A 15,468-nucleotide genomic window follows, 5' to 3' on the forward strand; every position below is an offset into this window, starting at 1 on the left:
GCTAACTATCGACATTCACACGAGGCAAGGTGGGTGAAGTGTCTTGCCCAAGGACACAACAACCATGACACAGGTGGCAGGGCGGGGATCGAACCTCCAACCCTTTGATCATCGGCCGACCCGCTCTACCAACTGAGCCACAGTCGCCCCAAAAATGATAAATGTATTAGATGAAGTAGCATCCAATTGAAATACTCAAGTAAAGTACAAATACCTCAAAGTTGTACTTAAGTACAGTAGTTTCTTTCCACCCCTGGAAAGATCTTGCAAGTGTTTTTCATGTAGGTTTTTATAGCCACCAACGCACTTTCCAATCTTATCGATTCAATTTCCATCACTTATGTATTAGTTACTATACATTTTTTTTAAAACCTATGTAGAAGGTGGGGGCGCCTTTAGCTCAGTTGGTAAGGCGTCCCCCCCATGGGCCTATGCCAGCAGTGGACCCGGGTTCGATTCCAGCTCGCGCTCGTTCTCTGCATGTCACTCCCCTCTCTGCCCCATTTCAACTCTGTCTCTACACTATCAATAAAGCATAAAAATGCCATAAAAATATCTTTAAAAAAAAAAAAAAAAAAAAAACCTATGTAGAAGGTAAAAACTATGTAGTAGTTAAAAAAATGTAGTAGTTACTAAAAATAAATAAATTAGTAGGCCTAGTTACAAAAAAAAATATATATATATGCAGTCGGTAATGCATAACTATGTAATAGTTACTACAATTTTGTGTACCTTATTGTAAAGTGTTACCGGCAAAATCACAAAAATTAATTCCTCGCTGTTAAGGAAGTGGAGATGTGAGTCCTGTGAAATTCATAATGGTAACATCAACAACCTACATTGGAATTCACAATCTAAGAAAATATATTTTGTTTTGTGTACGTACATCATTCAATAACCTATAGCTCTACTGTAAACACATACTTTCTAATGTTCTTTAATCTGAAGGGTTGTTTTAGACTGTCTGTGTGCTGCAGTACTGAATCTAATCATGATCAGTGTAGTATCAAATACGTGAATCCAGGAGCTTCAGGTTACTGCCAGCTTCATGTTTAATTACCTCAAACAAGACAAACAAGTAATTACACAGACAAGATCTCTGAAATAGAGGTCGCAGCATTATCGCTAAGGATCAGTCCAACTCCAACCACAACATCCTACATCCAACAACACAATGATAAGGACCAATGCTGCCACCTAAACATTCGCCCTGCAGTCATACAAACATACAAGACACTCATGGTGCATCTGAAATCTTGCTTGAAATTACTTAAATCTAATTTAAAAAAAATCTTTTAGGAAAATTAATTTAGTTTTACCAAGCATTACCATAGGATTGTAATTCTGCTTACAGTTAAATATACATTTGAATATGAAAATTGCTGCAGGACAAGCAGCAGTGAGCCAGTACAACTAACCAGTTTTTGCTCTTGCAGTAACACAAGTAGCCAGCAGGTGTCACTCTCCACTCAGAAGCACGTTAAACCCATAACCCCATAGACCTCAGTATTACTGACAAAAATCACTTCTGTGTATTACTGCTCCCCATGGTCCACACAGTGCGAGAGAGGCCATGACACACACACACACACACACACACACACACACACACACACACACACACACACACACACACACACACACACACACACACACACACACACACACACACACACACACACACACACACACACACACACACACACACACACACACACACACACACACACACACACACACACACACACACACACACACACACACACACAGCTATGCCCTTATCTCTCCAGGACCGTAAGGCTCTATCAGATAAGAGGATGGCTGTTGTTTCTGTGTGGAATTTGGAGGCGTTACGGGTACACAGAGGGGGGTTCTCCAGACAGGAACCCAACAGCTCATAAACAAGGTCAGAAGTGAAAGGTCGAAGCAGTGTCCTTAAAAAAACATAAAAAAATCCCCCTGTAGTGTAACGTCGCACAATCTCACAGACACATTTAGGATATTTGAACCAAAAAAAATAAAGTTTTTATTAAAGTTCCACCACATTGTCTACATACAGTCCAGATACTGGAGAGAGAGTGTGCGCTTCAGAAGCAACGGTTCATCCTTTACATTCATTGAACAAGGGAAAGAATTTAACTGAATGACTTTCACTCAGTTGCAACAACTGTTTTCAATGCACAGAAATATAGCAGACGACCCAACATGAGTCATTTCATCAATACAACCTTGAACGGGATATTGTTACACTGCCACTGTATAACGCTTTGGGAAGCAGTCTAATATATCATTATCAATCAAAATCCACCCATTTAAAATGGATGAAGACAGGCGATATTCACCTTTTTTTTCGAAGAATACTCTGTATCTGAGGCCTCACTGGATGACTTCGGAATATGAAATAAGTAAAGATATTTTAAAAGAATAGTTTGCTCATCTCATATAATTGATGATGAAGATCGATACCACTCTCATGTCTGTTTGATGAATGAATGAATTATGTTGATGTGTGTAGCTGGAACCAGCAGCCAGCTAGCTTAGTTTAGCACAAACACTGGCAGCACTGCAGGAGGATTGGGCTATCCTGGTTCTGTCGGAGGGTAACCAAATCTGCATGCAATTACCTTTAAAAGTCAAGAAATGAACAGGTTTAATCTTGTTTGTTATAATGTATGGTTTAAGAGGATATTTTGCTATGCAGACCCACGCTAGGCTAGCTTAGCTAATTTACAAACGTGTGAGTGGCATTGATCTTCTCATCCAACTCTTGTCAAGGAAACAAATGAGCATATTTCCCAAAGACTTTTGGTCGTTGGTTCTGATGATACACTTCGGTGAAAGAATAATACTGAGCAGATACAACTTCAGATAGGGAGTCTGGATTCTGCAACACCATCTAATCCTCCTTTGGTGTTTGTTTGGCACATTATGCTGATAATAAATTATCCTTCTGCATCTGTGTGCTGATTACTTCACCTCATCATTTCACTGTAAAATCGCCATTAACGGAATCCAAACCGGTTAACACTGGAGCACGGGCGGGTACAGCCAAGAAACATATTTACATAATGAATAATATTTCACAGCTGAGAAAGTAGAGAGAAGATTCTGAAATTAAGAAAAATGTGAGGCAAAAGCAGAACAAGCTACATACAAAACGGCAGCAGATTAGAGTCCAACTCCTGACCTATACAATTAACATGGTGATGCTCAAAGATTTGGACGGTGGGAATATAGCTGAAAAGCTACAATCAAATGAATTACTTTTGGGATTCTTTCACTCCAAAATGTCAAACATTCCCACTCGTCCAACATTACAGTTCAAGCCTTCCGTAACTTTGGTCATTTGAAAAAAGTTTTCTAGTGCACACTGTTCTCCAGTGCAATTTCAGTCTCATCTCCAGATAATGTGCCTTAGATTTTTCATGTTGTTAGCCTTAGCTTAGCATGAAGATGAGAAACAGCTAGCCTGGCTTTGTCCAAATAAAAAAAAAGGAATCTACCTTCCAGCACTTCATGAAGTTCAAGAATTTAAGATATTAAATGTTGTTTGTTTAGTCCTTACAACGACCAAACCATTGGAAACCATCATCAACAATCTGACTTCATGTTCACAGATCTGTGCAAATTACTTTGGTAATTATCATATATAACGATATTTGACCTCTAGTCTGCTTCACTCAACAGAGGTCAGGTGTCAAATACAATGTTAATCCTTCATACAAAGTCAGTCTACCTCGAATGCTTTGAGGAAAACGTCCAAGTGTTTTTGCAGATTTTTCTGCAGCATGTAGCCAGAGGAAGGCAGTAGTGAGAACATTCCTCTTTATTCCTGGACGTCTGAAATGATTTCCTTCTCCATCAGATTAAAAACCTGAGTTTGGCCAGACCTTCACTTGTTCTCCTCCTCCTCCGCCTGTCTGTCTGCCTGTGTCTCTGGATGGGTGTTAAAGTGGCCGGGGGCTGGGGCACCAAGGAGTGTCTGGGTACAGCAGACAATGGACTGACCTGAACCTGAAAAAAGAGAGGGAAATGAGCGCCACAATGCCTGGAAGCCGCCAACTGGGGATTTCAAAATAAGACCGTGAACACAATAAGTGGCGCGCGCGCGCACACACACACACACACACACACACACACACACACACACACACACACACAATGAACAAAGCCAGGAAACTTGTCGCAGTAGTAAAACATTCACAACAAGCAGCCCTTACATAAAGGGGAATTGTAGAACACACGTTTTTAAAACTAAAGCTTTTCCTGAAACAGACAAAAAGAATAACAATATACACTATGCACTATTGTTAAACTTTAAAGCAACGTTTTCAATTAACCCCTCCACCCATAGGTCAGCACACTTATGTCACTACCTCTCACCCTCCCTCCCACACTTTTATGTCTGTCTATATTGACAAGGGATAATGACAATTCAATACACGATGACACAATTACAAAGGACAATGGCTTTTGCTTTGTCCTTGTCCTAAGAATGAGGGGAAGAGGGATAAATAATTAAAAAAAATCCCCTTAATGTCAGGAAAACTTGTGATAGCATCAGTTTGTGTTTTATCATTTCTATGGCTTTGTTAAATAACCCCCTTTGCTGTAAATATTCACAGAGAAGGGACGCCCATTTGTGTTAGACTGAGCATCTTTTTTCAGGGCCTGCGTTCACTTGCTAAAACCAAAGTTTCATATTTCTTTCTTCACAAGCACTATGCATTTTGGTGTATCTAACCGGTCAAGGGCAAGTTGGACCCTTCATAAATAGAATTGGAAGAATGAATTGATATTATTTGGTGGTTCGATTGACGGAAGCCATTTTGATAATGGAAGTTAAAGAAAATGCCAACCATTTTCTAATTGGAACCTTTTGACTGTGAGGATTTTATGCTTTTCCTTGATAATAAACTTAATGTATTCCTTTTACATTGAGCGAAGTTTCACTGTTTGGACGGTGTTCCTTCCTGTTTTCCGAGAAACAAAACATTTTACCTTGTAGGATCTTCGTTTATTGAAAACGGCTCTTTCAGGTTGACAGTGTTTCTTCTGTTTTCCAATGTGCCGTAGCTGAGCGTCACCTAAAGAGAGGACAACAAAAAACACAAGCTCTTTAAAGGGGTTTGCAGATCATTAAGTCTGTTTGTGTGCATGTGTGTGTATGTGCGTGTGTGCATGTGTGCATGTGTGTGTGTGTGTGTGCATACCTGGCTGTGCATGTCAGACACCAGTCCCAGGTTCTCCAGGTGGGAGTGGAACAGCGGTGAACGGATGAGACTCACGCCGAGCAGCGCCTCCACGATGTAACCGACCGTGCAGTCGTCCGGGAGACGGATGTGCTCGGCTGTGGCCATAAACGTGCCATCGCTAGACAGAGAGCGGAAGATAAAAGTAGATTTGATGATGTCGTTGATACAAGGCCAAAAGACATCTCATACAGTTGTTTATCTGGCTGAAGATTTACCTGGCCCAGGGTTTCATCTTTAGAGCAAGGCCGCGACTCAGACAAAATCCTGCTCCTCCCGTGGCGAACCAGAAACGCACCTTCTTCTGCACACACACGCACGCACACACACACACACACACACACACACACACACACATAAATAATGTATAACGGTGCTGTGATTACATATATGTTCCGCTTCAGCATATGTTGTATATTTGTAGCCCTGGGACCATTGAAGTGCAATCAGATGTGGATTTAAATCTATGCATAGCTGAGATGAGAGAAACCCAGAGGGAACTGATGTTTTTATTTAAAACATTTTTACGTTTCGCGTGCAATTTACGTGACCCTTTCATGCCTGAATTGTTATGACAACCTCAGTCTGGGTTATAGTGTGAAAAATGAAAAGAAATTGAACTTTTACGCGTTCATGAGTTTTTCATGCATCCCCCTTGGGCGTGAAGCATGCCTTCCAGATTTCAACTGAAGCAGTTAGCATTTAAGAAAACCAATGAACAGAATGATATAATATGTGAAAACTTGCAAACACAATATACAAATATTATGATAATGTTATAAATTCCACCTTGGCGGCTGATGTACAACCTTACCATCAAAACCATGCATATACAAAACAAGTGATTTTGAATAGTGGTCTACTGTAGTTTCCACTATGTAAAGTCTACAAGTTGTAAAATGGGTAACACATGTTTTTAAGCATTGCAAGACTGCCCAGGGACTATAGATCTTGTTGTATATTTTAGTCATGGAGTGGAACGTACCTGAACTTTACCTGAGGTAAGGTTCAATTACATGTTAAGGTGAAACTGTCTGAGCAGCTGCAAGGTAAATCATATCAAGTTTTCTCCAAACACAAACAACTCCAAGTTTACCATTTGAGCGGTACCGATCCTCTCCGCTGCCTCTATTGGTCGCTCCAGACTGGGCCGGCCGATGTAAACGTCCTGCGCGTGACTGTACTGAGACAGGAGCTTCAGGAGAGAGCCCACGTTCAGGTAGTTATCGTCATCGACGTGGCAAAACCACCTGCAACAGATGACACAGAGAGTTAGTCAAATGCTTTTGTGTGTGTGTGTTTACGATGAGTGTATTGATGCTTGTGTCTTACTTCTTTCCAGAGTTGATAAAAGTGTCATATTCCAGGGCCATTTTACAGGACAGAGCCTCACGCGTGTGCACCGCTGAACAGTTGGTGTTGATCAAGTGAGTTCCTGATAATCAATAACAAACAAAATGCAAGAGGTTTAATTACCGGTAATGGAGCAGTTTTCAATAAATATTTCAGAGGCCAGAAAGCTCTTATGTAGTCCAATTATAACCCCGCTGCTTGGATAACAGCCTCATAAATATCCTCATTACACATCTAGTGGTACAATGTGTCCGATAGTGAGAAGAATACCTCATTCAAAGTTAAACAATTCCCATGAGTAGGATGAGGAACGGCTTGTTGATTAAACTGAAGGGACTTCCTGCACTTCATGGAAACACAGTATTGCCCAGTCAGCAGCCGGGTTCCTGCTTTCCTGCTCACACGCTGCAGATAACACTGCGGCAACTCAGCGAAACTGCTCTGTATGTGTGTGTGTGTGTGTGTGTGTGTGTGTGTGTATTTGTGTTGGTTTCCATTTATAAGGGGGCCATTTGATATGAATACACACTGACACTAGCCTGACAGTTTTGATACGCAGGACAGAACCAGTGTCATGCTAATTCAAGCTAAGTTCCACATTTTCTGTCAAGGTCCCTCTAGTTCACATTTACCTTCCTTACAGTACAATTTGTATGGATGGCTCAATTTTTTTTTTAAATTCATAACATCTTTGTGTTGCAAGTGGAAAGGGATGTTCCCCTTATACAAAAAAAAAACCTTTTTGGATAAGTTTCCTGATAGTTACATACAGTATAGACATACGTTGGTGTGTGTGTGTGAAGCTCACCTATCTTTTTCTTCAGCTTCTCGTCCTCCCCATCAGTGAACACGTACGTCTGTGGAAACACACACACACACACACACACACACACACACACACACACACACACACACACACACACACACACACACACACACACACACACACACACACACACACACACACACACACACACACACACACACACACACACACACACACACACACACACACAAACACACGCAGAGTTCATGTTATTCCTGCGGCCTGACCAGCGGGGAAAGAAAAAACGCCATCACACAGAAGCTCTCGCCGCTCCACCATCATTGTTCGCATCATTGTTTATAATCTCAGGTGAGACTCCACCTGTTTCCTCGGTCACACACACACTGGCGCACACAGCAGGGGCAGCAAGCCATGCTGATGTTGGATGGAGGCCAAAACAAAGGTTAGCCTCTTGTCTATCAGCAGAGGAGCAGCTGGTCTAAACCATGTAGCCCTGTGTGTGTGTGTGTGTGTGTGCGCGCGCATGATGTTAATGTTTATGTGACGAGTGACAGGGTCGAGGGTCACTGCGCACTCAGGAAGCCATGCAGACCCTTCAACTTTCCACAGGAAGTAAACACACACCCTGGGTGCACATAGAACAGTCTGTGTAAATATTATCTTGGCTCTGCATCCCATGATAATAGATTTGAAATTAAACAATGACAATGAGGTTAAACTGACAAATCTAAGTGTGGATTTTAGCCTGTCTACATTCATACTGGGTTCTCAAATGTCCCCAAATGTTAGGATTATGCAGCAGGACAACATATATCATGAACAACATACTATATATTGTCAAAGTATTTATAACGTTTTTAAAACCAAACAGTGTAGTGCTCTAGTCACAGACTGACCGAACTGAAGGTAAAAAGCCGCCCAGAAAGAAGCAGCAAGAGGTAAAGATGAGCATAATTCTGGTAATTAGCGGGTATAATGTTGTTTACCTTGTTTACCATCCCTAGAGAAATTCTGCTATCAAGGCAAAACAGAGAGAGGTTGAGTCAAACTAAAAAATTTAGGTCTTTGCCTCATAATACATAACTGTTGTTTCGAAAGCATTTTAGTGACTATTTCTATGTCTGTGTAAGAGCCTTAACAATAAAAAATGGTCATTGACAAGTTTGTTTAACCGATGTCTCTGTGTGTCCTTGAAGTCTACAAAACTCCAAGACGCCAAGACAACTTTCAACCTGCAAATCAGCAGATCAATAGTTCATGGTGCAGCGCAGGGCTGGCAGAACATCAGCCAGCAGTCTGCTTACGTTTGTTTATTTTAGCCTTCAGACACTAAGTGAATGCAAAGGAGGATTGACTGTATGTCCCTTAAGAGATCTATAATTCCTACGTTGGTGATCTAATGTGTAAATAGCCTCAAATAAATCACAGCTCAAAGTCAGCACTTTAACCTTAACAGGGTCATTGTTTTCGCTACAATGGGCTGCAGTACACAAACAGTAACCGAAAGAAAAACACTGACTTCAATGAAACGGACTCCCCCTTAGAGGGAATCCACTTTCGCAATCCTCCTGCCATGCAGCACAAATGCAATACTACATGTTCTGTGTGATCACATCAGTGCCTTTGGCGGGGAGATACAACCAGAGGCTGGAAAAAAAACACAGTGTCCAGCCAGCTGTGAGTTTTTGTCAGTTTTTTTTCTTCGCTCCCTGAGCCTCTTAAGCCCCTAGAGAGCTGTCAGCTTCTTGTATGAGTGTGTGTGTGTGTGTGTGTGTGTGTGTGTGTGTGTGTGTGTGTGTGTGTGTGTGTGTGTGTGTGTGATACCAGGCCAAGCTGGAAAGGCAGGAGAGGGGGGAGGAGGGGGGTCAGTTTGAAGAGAAAATGTGGTTTTGAGGGGGGTTGGTGGGTCGGTGGATCGCCAGGCGTTGAGCTTTACAACATAGGAAACAGCGGCAACAACAACAACCAGGGCAGGAGAAAGTGGTGTGTGTGTGTGTGTGTGTGTGTGTGTGTGTGTGTATTTACTCTTGTGATCAGACACATCTTCAACTTCCCATGAGAAATCTGGAGAGTTCCCAGGGCATAAGTGTTTGTGAAGGTAACACTGAAAGTGTGTGTGTGTGTGTGTGTGTGTGTGTGTGTGTGTGTGTGTGTGTGGCCATATTTCCATTACTCAGCAGTCTCATAGCATAGAGGCGTGTCTGGGAAACAGGTAGAGTACACACACACCTGACCGTGGGAGCAAATGCAGGAATGTGTCACACACACACACACACACACACACACACACACACACACACGCACACACCAAAACATACCCACACACCAGCTGATTTCCTCAACGTACGCTCTATAGCTCTGTTTACATGTCCACAGTGTCTCTGTGCAGCATGAGATGAGACTTGGGCGAGCCCCTTGCTCAAACACAGAGGTTCAAATGGAAAATCTGAACGACCGCTGTTTGGTCCACAGACATGTCTGCATTGGATTAGGAGCTTTGAAGCCGCTGGGTGCAGTTAACCACAGTCCCATGTGTTTTATAGCAACAGATCCATCTTTGACTCACTGATTCAGCCCAAAGAGCTGTCTGCTCGTGCCGTTTGATGTCAAATATTTATCTGTGAGGCTCTACATCTCTCTACAAATCCAGTAGTTGGTTAGGACTTCTTACAGATCACAGGACTGATGGTGTAATGTCTTGGGGGAAAAAATCAGTGGGGCGGAAGACAAATTCACTTTTAGAGCTGCATCGATAATGAATGAACATAAATGTGGATCATTGGTTTATTTTATAGTTTATTTATTTTATAACTGCAAAAAAAATGCAGCTTCTGAAATATGAATACTTTCTTATTTTCTCAGTCTTCAATGATAATACACCAATATTATTTGTGGTTGAGGCTGTTGGTTGGATAAGAAAACCCCATCAGAGGACTTTGCATGCAAACAATCTATAGATTAATCAAAAATAAATGACCATATTCATTTAGTTGCAGCCCTATTCAGATGTTTTGTAAATGAAATAATGGGTTAAAAATAAAGATGCTAAATTACACACAGCATTCAAAGGAATACTTGAGTAACGCGCAAATATGAGCAGTTGTATAAGTCCTCAGGTCCTCTCACTGTTAAATTACTGGGTTGAAGTTGACATTGAGTTGCAACAGGCATGTTAATGCACCTTAAAATTGTAGTTGTATTTTGTTACCTTTCAGCTCTGAAACTGCACAGCGCTTTGAAATATAACCTCCTCCTCTCTCCTCTAATAATTCAAAGCCATGACTTTTGTTGTTTTTTTGTTATGACGACTGCATCTGGCTTTTATAATGCAAAATGCAATGAGTGCCTGGCTGCTGATGACAGCCTTAACTATGCGAATGAACAATCGTTCAGTTGTATTTGCAAATCTGCATCTCATTGAGACTTCTTGACAGAATCCAGGGGTTCCTATACAGTATAGTGTTTCCTCTCCATGTCCCCTGCCTGCATGATGTCAACACATTAAGCAAGCAGTGCGGTCGGCCTGTTAGCCCCTCACATCTCCCTCTCATGCATTACAAAAGGCCTATATATCTCTCTTTTACAATTCACTGGGAGGCCAGATCAAAGAGCCAGTGGACCCCCCCCCCCCCCCCCCCTCTATATCATTTCAGGGGGGTTTATAACTTGCTTGCTTGCAATTGCAGCAGGAGATGTGGAGGGAAACCTTTACTGCATTATACAACTTCCCCTGATAAAGGAACCGTTCATTCACTAAAGGCATTTATCTTATCTTTAATTGATCAGCACTGGTCTGACACTTAAGGCGACAAGACAAATGTTCCTTCATGTGACCCTTACCCTTGCTGAAACACAGTAAAGATCTCAATCATTTAGAAGTTAATTCAAAATACTAGCCTCTGTCTGTTATTCCTATCTATTTATCTACATGTGATGATTTGCACCGCATAAAGGCCACTTTCTGAATGGTGTTTTTGACCCACATTATAAACCCCCGAAATGTAAGTCTGCAATAGTCAGTAGCCCCTTCCAGTTTCTAACAGCTGCAATAGATGTATTTATTTTCAAATTAAAAGCCCATTTCTATGATTGCAACTGCATGAGGAAATGTGATCTGTCATCTGACCCAAGACGTTTCCTACAATAAATCAACTGAATTGTTTCCATTTGACAGTTATCATGTAGGCCTATATCCCCCAATACAACTCCACTGCCTAACTCCATGCACTCACCTGTTGCATGTTCCTGGAGATCCAGGTGTCCAGCAGCAGCTCCAGCCTCTGCCGGTGATATCTCCCGGTGCTTTTCACCGCTATGAACAGGTCACCCGGGGAGAGATGCTCCAGCGGCCCGGGGCGCGAGCTGGCCCGCGGGGGGCTGCTCATGGCTCTCCTGTCCCGGGTGAGTTTCCTGATATACGAGGAGAAAACTTTTCCGCTCTTCGACTCCACCACCGGGTCTGCGCGGCTCGTGTGTCCCACGGTGACGAGCAGCATCCCGGTCACGAGCAGGCAGGTGACGGCCGCGGCGGCAGCAGCAGCAGCGCGGGGGGCTGGGGCTGAGCCAAAGGTGCTGCTTGATCCACCGGTGGGTCTCCACATCGTGACGTGTGCTGACGTTACAGCCTCATTCGTGCACAGAAGAAAGTTAGAAAAAGTGTTCCCTTTAAGTTTACAACATGTCCACGTTCTAAACACAGCGAACACCCACACAGTAGGCTTCCTCAGTCAGTGGATGACCTTCGCCGTTGAGACTTGTTGCTTTATTCTACAGTGAAGTTAGAAACTCCACCAGTGGGCGGGACGGGGTCCTGGTTCAACCAATGGGGGGTTTGAGCGCTCGGTGTGGGGCGGGGCTAAGTAGCAAAGAGGCGGCGAGGCCTCTGGATGAACATCCACATGTCAGCATAAAGACCGGCGGACTTGATTTTATAGACTAGATACAACTCTATACAAAAAGTAGTTACAAAGTGATATGCAGGAGAGAGAAAAGGAAATAATGCTATATTGATAAACAATGAAGAAGACAATACTCAAAAATTAAAATAAAAGTTTAGCAACATTTTCTTCAATGTCTCATCACCTTTCTCTTTTAATCTATGGGGGATGGAGAAAAGGGAAATAATGGAGACAGATGACAGTGAAGCCAATAGACCCTACACAAAACAGAGATAAGAGCATTAAGTTTATAATGCACACAGTAGGCTAGTAAAAATAAATGGATTACTGTTCAGCCTCGACCTTGGAAAGGGCCAGAAGTCCTTGCACCACATACAAATCTGTATACAAGTAAATGGGTTGTGTCTGCTCTCTGTTGATATATACAGGTGGGTGATGAATTAAAAAGATTAAAGACGATTAAAAAAAAACGACATAAGTGCACATTGCTTCAACCAATGGCAACGTGAAATATCACACTGGGCCAGCCAGCAGCAATTCTCAAAAGTTGAGTAAACCCAAAACGCTGTGCAACTTGTTACTTAACTTTATAAAGTGGTCCAGCCTTATATTTTATTACATTGTGAAGTTTATCCATCATAAACCAGTGCTCCTTGGCCTCTTGTTATGTTACGAAACCAGACCCATTGTTAGCATTCATGCAGATTTTCTACACTTGTCCTCAAGAAGCTTTTGAAATCTATACAAATAATGATAGGAAGTCAAATAACAAAACTGGGAGAACCGATAAAGAGAGAATGACTGAAATAATAAAATATGAAATATAACAGTGATGAAAGACTCTACTCTACTGAGGGAACAGCACTCCTCCACAAGAGAAATGACCTGCCTTTGTCTTTTGATATGCTGTCAAAAGTACTGAGATTCATGGTGGCTGCGAATGCCAAACTTTTTCATTCACACAATTTTCATACGACTCAGTGAGTCATTTTGTCGTCTGTGGAGGCATCTGCATTCGTGAGGTTTCTTGATTCGATTTATTCACTTTTTGACCATTTTAATTCAAAACATGCTATTTTATTGTGTTTTTTCCCTCAGGCCTAATAGTGAATAAGAGGGAGTGAACACCATCTAAAAGTTAAACGTTGGTTCTCAAAGGGAACACAGGAGTAATGTAAGCCCATGGAGTTGCTAAAAGTTGAAAGCAGCAGTTCTTCTGACTGGAAAGCGACGTGCCACGAGGAAGCCTGGCAGGCCATTCTCCATGTGGACAGATGTTGAAGAAGACCGTGACATCGGCATGTGTGTAGTGCTGCCATACACACACACACACACACACACACACACACACACACACACACACACACAAAGAAAGAGCGAGAGAGGGAGCGAAAGAGACAGACATGCCAAGCAGCCAGGTTGCCAGAGCATCTGTGGAATGTTTCCTCTCTAATAATGTGCAGTTTGTCTGTGCTGCATTATCTGTCCTGCCTTCAAGCAAAGTCAGTGTTGTATTACATTTTACCAAAGCCAGACATTGAATATGAATCCATTTAAGACTGTTGCCGAGAAAACAATAGCAAAAAGTCTCATAAAGTACTAAAGGGTATTAAAAAGTAAGTTTCAATCCTGTAACCACGCACCAACTGTGATATCACAGCGTCCTGCTGTCCACCTGTAAATCACTGTAGCAATAGTCAGACCTCACTACGGCAAAAGCGAAATTCAAACTTTAGTTCCAACATGTGTCGAAAAACAATTCAAACTGAGCACAACAGACCATTTAAGTAGTTTGCCTTATGGTCCAGCAGAGGGCACTCTTCACTATGAGCGTGACCTATGACATGCCCTATTGATCTATCAGTTAACTAAACTAATTAATAAACAATAAATATGAAGAAGTGCATGTAAGTGTTTTGGCTACTACATAAAGATAAGGATGTTTGCAGACGATGTGAAAAGCCGTTGCCTTAATATTCTATAAAGCCGACACATCTGAGAACTTGCGTAAGCTACTAGCTTATTGCCAAAGTGGTGCCAGAAATGGGCGGAGCCACGTCAACAAGACATCTTCGAATGACTGCCTCCTTTTTTTTTTGCTTCCTCGCCCTGCCCAAAAAAGTCAACACTATAAATATTTGCCTGCAAGGAGTTGCGACCCATAGACATTGAGAAGGTTTTCAGGATATTGACAGAAATGCATTGGACTGCAAGTGGCACCTCTATGTCAAGACTCATTGTGCAACTTTAAACATGGACATCACTGATGTTTGCATTGTGCTTCATGGGTCAGACGAATTATGTGTTATTGTTGACTTTTTGAAAAGGTGACAGCCCTTTTACTAACATACTATAGGAAAATGGATGTGCTTTATTGATGGTTTAATTTGAAGCCCCCCCGCCATTTGAACCGTGCATGGAGTTTGATTTCACCCATTCATATCACTTCAGCATGAAAGTCAATTCTTGACCATGCATACATCAGTAGCAACAGATTGGGTTTGCACATTTGTCATGTGGATGGACCTGTTGAAACACAAGCTCCAGATAAAGCTAGTAATTGGACCTTGAGTTGGAATCGAGTTGGGTTTAAGAAGTCCCATGAATGGTAAGAATGAAATGATCAAACAGCTACTGGGCTTAAGCATGTCAACAACTCAATCTCCATGACAAATGTGCTGAAGAAGACCATGTGAAGGGATTACACGCTCTGGAAAATACCAGCACGTGAACCTTAAATTTGGATTATTTTGTCAAATTTTTTCATGCTTGAAATGTTAAATGAGTGTCTGCCTGTATATTTTCCCTTGGAGAAAAGTGTACAAACGTCACGACATAAAATCATGATTTCACTGCCTGTGTCTTCTTACCAGTAAAGACATAAAGACATATTTACACATTTCTTTCTTTCTTTCTTTCTTTCTTTCTTTCTTTCTTTCTTTCTTTCTTTCTTTCTTTCTTTCTTTCTTTCTTTCTTTCTTTCTTTCTTTCTTTCTTTCTTTCTTTCTTTCTTTCTTTCTTTCTTTCTTTCTTTCTTTCTTTCTTTCTTTCTTTCTTTCTGCAATGAAACCTGTCCCCAATGTTACTCATTTCTGAGTGGGACAATGTGATCCTATTATCATGCACAATCCATTCACCAGTAAAGGTCGCAGCATTCGTCATCCTGCCGAAAGCAAGC

The 15,468-nt window shown here is 41.8% G+C and overlaps 1 protein-coding gene across 1 annotated transcript; it reads right to left on the reverse strand.

The window, feature by feature from the left end:
* Nucleotides 1–1,896: 1,896 nt before the first annotated feature.
* LOC307251926 (beta-1,3-N-acetylglucosaminyltransferase lunatic fringe-like) lies at nucleotides 1,897–12,105 on the reverse strand. The gene is made up of 8 exons (XM_080029385.1): nucleotides 11,625–12,105; nucleotides 7,414–7,462; nucleotides 6,585–6,687; nucleotides 6,349–6,502; nucleotides 5,471–5,556; nucleotides 5,214–5,373; nucleotides 5,002–5,087; nucleotides 1,897–4,014 (listed from the first exon to the last, which is right to left on the reverse strand). Exons 1-8 carry the CDS (start codon nucleotides 11,991–11,993, stop codon nucleotides 3,948–3,950), a joined length of 1,074 nt encoding a protein of 357 aa, XP_079885511.1. The 5' UTR covers nucleotides 11,994–12,105; the 3' UTR covers nucleotides 1,897–3,947.
* Nucleotides 12,106–15,468: the final 3,363 nt, after the last annotated feature.

The sequence above is a fragment of the Ammodytes marinus genome, assembly GCF_949987685.1.
Source record: "Ammodytes marinus genome assembly, chromosome: 6".
In the NCBI taxonomy this organism is placed as follows: Eukaryota; Metazoa; Chordata; class Actinopteri; order Uranoscopiformes; family Ammodytidae; genus Ammodytes; species Ammodytes marinus.